The sequence below is a fragment of the Calidris pugnax genome, unplaced genomic scaffold, assembly GCF_001431845.1.
Source record: "Calidris pugnax isolate Ruff unplaced genomic scaffold, ASM143184v1 scaffold102, whole genome shotgun sequence".
Taxonomy (NCBI): Eukaryota; Metazoa; Chordata; class Aves; order Charadriiformes; family Scolopacidae; genus Calidris; species Calidris pugnax.
In genome coordinates, this window is record NW_015090846.1 from 2,609,358 (window position 1) to 2,615,313 (window position 5,956).

Below are 5,956 nucleotides of genomic sequence, written 5' to 3' on the forward strand. Positions count from 1 at the left end.
GGACGGTGCCACGGTCCCGGTGACAGAGAACATCCAGGGGGGAGGGATGCCCTCCCCGCTTCCCAAAATCAGCCATATTAAAACAGGAGGGTTGAGTAAGGCTTTCGGATCTGAGGCAGAACACGAGCCATCGTGAGGTTGTCTCGGGGGTGTGCGTGCGTGTGTCTTATCCCCCCCCTCCCAAATTCACCCTCAGCTCCACCGCTACAGGAATGGGAGGGGGGCACAGGAGGTGCTGGCTGCACCCCCCCATGTTTCCCCTTGCAAATGGGGAGCGTACCCCGAGGGGCTGCCCCACAGAGGGTAGCACCAAACAGTACCTTGGGAAAGCCCCGAGCCCCTCTGCATCCCCCCGCAGAGCAAGACCCTCGGTGGGCACCCACCCCGTCCCACTCCCCCCACAGCACCCAGAGCTCCAGGAGCCACGGGCAGCAAAGTAGGGTGGCTCTGGGCTTGTCACTGAGCAACAACATTTCATTTCCAAGTTACTACCTTTCCCTTTTCCTGGAGAGCCCCAAACTCTCCCATTTATCACCCCGAGCAGGGCACTGCTGCTCCGTTTGCGGCGAGGCTTCGGATGCAGCCCTGGCACCCCCGTGCCAGGGACCCAGGGCATCAGCACCGCTCGCCCACCCAACGCTGGCACCTCCCAGACCTCCCAGTACGATGCCAACAGCCCGGTGCCCCATGGCAGGACCACCCCCAAATCCCAGAGGAACAATGTCAGGATGCACATTCACCCTCAGCTCCACCGCTACAGGAATGGGAGGGGGGCACAGGAGGTGCTGGCTGCACCCCCCCCAAGTTTCCCCTTGCAAATGGGGCCTCTTGAGCGTACCCCGAGGGGCTGCCCCGCAGAGGTTAGCACCAAACAGTACCTTGGGAAAGCCCCGAGCCCCTCTGCATCCCCCATGTTTCCCCTTGCAAATGGGGAGCGTACCCCGAGGGGCTGCCCCACAGAGGGTAGCACCAAACAGTACCTTGGGAAAGCCCCGAGCCCCTCTGCATCCCCCCGCAGAGCAAGACCCTCGGTGGGCACCCACCCCGTCCCACTCCCCCCACAGCACCCAGAGCTCCAGGAGCCACGGGCAGCAAAGTAGGGTGGCTCTGGGCTTGTCACTGAGCAACAACATTTCATTTCCAAGTTACTACCTTTCCCTTTTCCTGGAGAGCCCCAAACTCTCCCATTTATCACCCCGAGCAGGGCACTGCTGCTCCGTTTGCGGCGAGGCTTCGGATGCAGCCCTGGCACCCCCGTGCCAGGGACCCAGGGCATCAGCACCGCTCGCCCACCCAACGCTGGCACCTCCCAGACCTCCCAGTACGATGCCAACAGCCCGGTGCCCCATGGCAGGACCACCCCCAAATCCCAGAGGAACAATGTCAGGATGCACCAGCTCAAAATGCCACTTATCCTGAGAGGCTGGAGGGCAGCTCCTGGGGCTCAGATACTGGGTAGAGGAGAGTTGTTCCCTGTCACACACTCAAATTTGTGTGTGCACTCGTATTTGCACTTCGGAAGGCAATTCTGGGGCTGGAGAGCAAAACCAGTGCCCAGCAGAAGAGGATGGCCGGGATTTCCAGCCGACAGCTCTGCCCACCAGCCAGGGGGCTGGGAAAACTTTGGGAAGAACAGACTCGGACGGACGGCGCTCGGGACACAACGGCAACGCCAAGACAGACGGACCTTTACTTGACAGCAGCAGCAGTAACAGCCTGTGGGAGGAAGGGAGGGGGCAACGCTCACAGCCCCCCCAAAGTGCACACAGCTGGGGAAGAACAGATGCTTTCACAACTTGGGGAGAGAAATCAGGAGTCCATACCTTAGCCCTTACTCAGGTGGGTTTGCCCCCCCCTGAACTCAGCTGCAAGAAAAACCAGCCTGGCTTGGAGGAAGGGGGGTCCTGCCCACAGCAAACCCAAGCTGGGAGCAAGGGCAGGACAGACCCACGGACGCACGGTCCCATCTGCTCCTCTGCGTGTACCTGGTGCCTTGGTGGCCTCCAAAACCCTTGTGTGGCAAAGCACGTCTCCAGTCCTCAAGGCGCTGAGACCTCCTGCCCACCAGTGGGACCAGTCTGCCCCAGCAAGGCTGGTGGGACTGAAGGTGGTTGTGAAAAAAACAGGCTCGGGAAGCCAAAGTGGCTCTTTCCTCCCCTGTCTGACCTGGAGGTTCCACTTCTAGCCTACGTCTGATGGTCAAAACGCGCTCCTGGTTTCACAGCTGGCATCCTTCAGAGACGAGCAAGAGCTGTTGCCTCCTCCTGGCTCGGGTGTCCCCGCTCTGTCCCCTCGCCCCGGCCACACGGCTGCCAAGGAGACCACCGAAATCCTGACCCAGGGAGCCCACCCGAGCAGCGTGATGAGGGATCCCGCTTCATCTCCTCGAGGCCAGGTCACTCCCTCCCCTTCAAAACCCCCAAATCCTCACCTCGGCACACCCAGGCACCAGGCCCGGGTGCAAACCTTCAGCCTCACCCTCCCACCACCATCACCACGGTGGCTTTTAAAACACCTTTACTGAAAAGGGTTTTGGACCCCATGCTCCGGGTGGGCGCCGCACAGAGTCTCTCAGCTCTGTCCATGCAGGAGAGCGCGGCCTTCCCGGGACTCTTCTGGGACTGCTACACCATCGGTATCCCACAGACCATCAATCTTCTATACAGGGAGAGGAGCCAGGCCGGGGGCGGCCCTGACGCGCGCGCACAGACTGTACAGAGGAACGGGTTGCTAAAGAGTCTGCGAGAGCCGTCCTGGAGGCGTCCGGCCACGTCCCCTCCTTCTCGGGGAGCCACGGGCACCGGGACAAGCGTGCACGGCCTGCAGCGGCTGGCTCTGGGCGCTCGACGACTTTCCATGGGCCATCCCCACAGTCATTGCACTCCTTCCTCTTCCACGTACGTCGAGGGAAACCAGCCGACCTGCCGGGGAAGCGGAGAGGTGAGATGGGCACCGGGGAGCTGAAGGGACCCTCCCGTCGTGTCACCGGGACTATCTCCCTGCCACCGGGCGCTGTTCCTGGTGAGCCATCTGTGTGGATGCCCCACATCCTCATGCACGCTGGTGATGGGCACGTGGAGCAGTCGTTATCCCAATTTGGGATGGAGCTATCAACTATACATCGCTGTAGACACACGGGTTGTGTGTGATGTATGAGGGGTCAGGGCATGAATGGGTTGCCCAGAGAAGGTGTGGATGCCCCATCCCTGGAGGGATTAAAGGCCAGGCTGGATGGGGCTTTGAGCAACCTGGTCTGGTGGGAGGTGTCCCTGCCCAGGGCAGGGGGTTGGAACTCCATGATCTTTAAGGTCCCTTCCAACTCTAACCGTTCTATGAAGAATCTGGCTCCAGCGCTACAAACTCTTGAGGGACATCAGGGGAGCCATCCACCTGCTGCTTCTCCTCGGGATGCTGAGCTTTTCACCCGCACAAACCCCTCACGTGCAGGTTTAAGAAAGAGCAGATTTGGACATCACTCGCTCACTGCACCTCTGTTGTGTGTCACCATCACACAGCACTGACCAGCAACACAGTGGTGGCTTTTTGAGATGACAGCCCATCCACAAGCAGGAGAAGAGCAAGAGGGAGTGGGATGTGTCCCCCTGCCCTCTGCCGTCCTCACAGGGGGCTGTGCTCCGGCTGGGCAGGCTGAGAACAGGGGGAGGACCCTGCGCTGCAGAAACGGGACAGGACATGATCTGGAGGCACTCACTCTTCCGTTGGTCTCCCCCTTCCACCATCCCTGGTCCCCGCCAATCCTGCTGTAGATCTTCACCACGTCGCCCTCCCGCAGCGAGAGCTCCCGCATGTCCCGCGCCGCGAAGTTGTATCGTGCCACCGCCGTCCCTATGACCCGTGGGGTGAACACTGCCAGGGGACAAAGCAGAGGGAGTCGGGAGCTGCCCCATCCCATGGGACCGGCCAAAGCCTGGGGAAAGCTTGGTGAGGTTCAACCTGGGTTTTCCACCATGGTGCTGGTTCCCATTGCAACACCACGACCTGGAGGTGCTCGGATGGCGGGGCTGGCCTCATCCAAACTGCTCAGCCCCACACAAACTGGGGTGATCGGGGTTAAACTGGTTTCCTGCTGGGCTTCAAACAGCTCCATGGGCTTGGGAAGGCCCTCTCTGCTGACCAGGAGAGTCCAGGAGGGGCTTGGTGGGGATCGCTGGGGTGAGGGGCACTTTTGTGGGAAGGTGGTAAAATTAAAGAGTTCACAGGAATACACAATATTAAAAATGAAGTCATGGAAACATCCTGTTCCACTTTCAATATCAGGTCTGGCTGCCACACAGCTCCCAGCACCTGACGGGACCACTTTGTCCAAAGATTTCACAAATCAACTTGCATTTAAACTACTTCAAAAAATTGAGTTAATGGGATTGGCTTCTCCTAGAGATGCTGGGCAAAACCCGTGTGTTTTGCCAGGGACCAAAAAGGTGCAAAACCATCCTGCAAACCCTAACACTGACCAACAGCTTGTGATAAGCCCTTTGAGCCATCCTGGGACCTGGCCTCCACCAGCACCAGCACGGCCCCAGTAGCTTGGATCTCCATCACTTCAGGCAGGGGATGCTCAGGGGAGGCAGGAGAAGGAGCAGCAGCGAGGGGCAGGGAAAGGCAGGGGCAAGTGCTCAGCTTCCCTGCCCCAGTGTTTGGGCAGAGGGAAGGAGGGCTGGAGAGCAACACTGGGAGGGATGGGATGGGCAGAGGAGGAGAAAAAAAGCACCTTCTCTGAAGTTTGGGGAAAAAAAAAAAAAGAAAGAAAAAAATCATCTGGGCAGAGGGAAGGAGGGCAGGAGAGCAACACTGGGAGGGATGGGATGGACAGAGGAGGAGAAAAAAGCACCTTCTCTGAAGTTTGGGAAAAAAAAAAAGAAAGAAAAAAAAAATTAAAAACCCCACCCTGAAGGGACATCATGTTTTGGAGAAGCTGCCCCTTTTTGTCCCAGGACTTTGGAAGATGAATTTCAATTTTAAAAGTTTGCAAACCGAGGTTGAACTAAGTTGGAGGAAAAGCTTTGCCCAGGTTTTCAGCTCTCGGGATGGGAGGAGATGAGGATGGCGATGGAGACGGTCCAGACATAAACGTGCAATCACTGGAGGGCTCGTCCATCCTCGCCAGGCAGCCAGGCTGGAGAGCGGAGCGACAACCACGGCAGCCTTGAGCTCTGTCATCAGGAGCTTGCTCAGAGCCCTCTGCTGCACAGAATACTTTCTGCAATACTTTGCGTGCAGTTCAAGGATCCTAAATTCCCAGAATTATGCTCTAATACCCTGAAAATGTTAAATGTTCTTCCTGAACACGGCAGGACGGAAAGCACGCGTGGCTTTGCCGATGGTTTTCCCTGTCCAGCCTAAAAAAAGTGCCAAAAGTTAAAAGCTTGAACGGGAAGCCATGAACTGACATGGTTTTGCTCTGATCCCTGCCAAACAGACACCGGTCTGTAACACATTTAAATCAATGGGGTTCAAAGGCCAGAGCCACAAAGCACATATGAGAGGGCAGGTTTTCCCCTCCCTGGTCTCCCCAGCGAGGGGCTCCTGAGCAGCCGCAGACACCAGAGCTCAAAAACTACCAGACATTGAGATGTTCTCCTTGTCCAGCAAGGAGAAAGGGGCTGGAAGACAGTGTGATGCCAATGCTCGTTCGGTGAAACACACGGGATAAGCAGGTCGAGCTTGAAGTACATCATGAGATCCCAATGCACTAGATTCATTTTTGCATTAATTTTAGCCCCCTTTCTCAAATAGCGACAATTCCATCTCCTCCCTGCCTTGATTTTGGGGAGGGCGGGGGGGAGCGCGTTTTGCTTCCAGCCAAGCCATGGTTAATTGACTTAATTCCAGGCTGTGCCCCAGGGCAGCACTGGGGGACCCCCTGAAGTGTCTGTGGGTGGGACAGCGGGGACCCCGCGGGTCCCGCTCCGATGGCTTTCAAGCTGGGGATGCTGCA

The 5,956-nt window shown here is 57.9% G+C and overlaps 1 protein-coding gene across 1 annotated transcript; it reads right to left on the reverse strand.

The window, feature by feature from the left end:
* Positions 1-1,672: 1,672 nt before the first annotated feature.
* LOC106888606 (guanine nucleotide exchange factor VAV2-like) lies at positions 1,673-4,754 on the reverse strand. The gene is made up of 2 exons (XM_014942948.1): positions 3,713-4,754; positions 1,673-2,921 (listed from the first exon to the last, which is right to left on the reverse strand). The coding sequence occupies exons 1-2, from the start codon at positions 3,911-3,913 to the stop codon at positions 2,874-2,876; spliced, it is 249 nt and encodes an 82-aa protein (XP_014798434.1). The 5' UTR covers positions 3,914-4,754; the 3' UTR covers positions 1,673-2,873.
* Between the last annotated feature and the right edge of the window lie 1,202 nt (positions 4,755-5,956).

Bases quoted from the DNA above. Each gene is read 5' to 3' on its own strand.
- LOC106888606 (XM_014942948.1), bottom strand. From the start codon at position 3,913: ATGGGATGGGGCAGCTCCCGACTCCCTCTGCTTTGTCCCCTGGCAGTG. The intron at 2,922-3,712 runs GTGAGTGCCTCC...CTTCCCCGGCAG, and splicing joins AGGGGGAGACCAACGGAAGA to GTCGGCTGGTTTCCCTCGAC.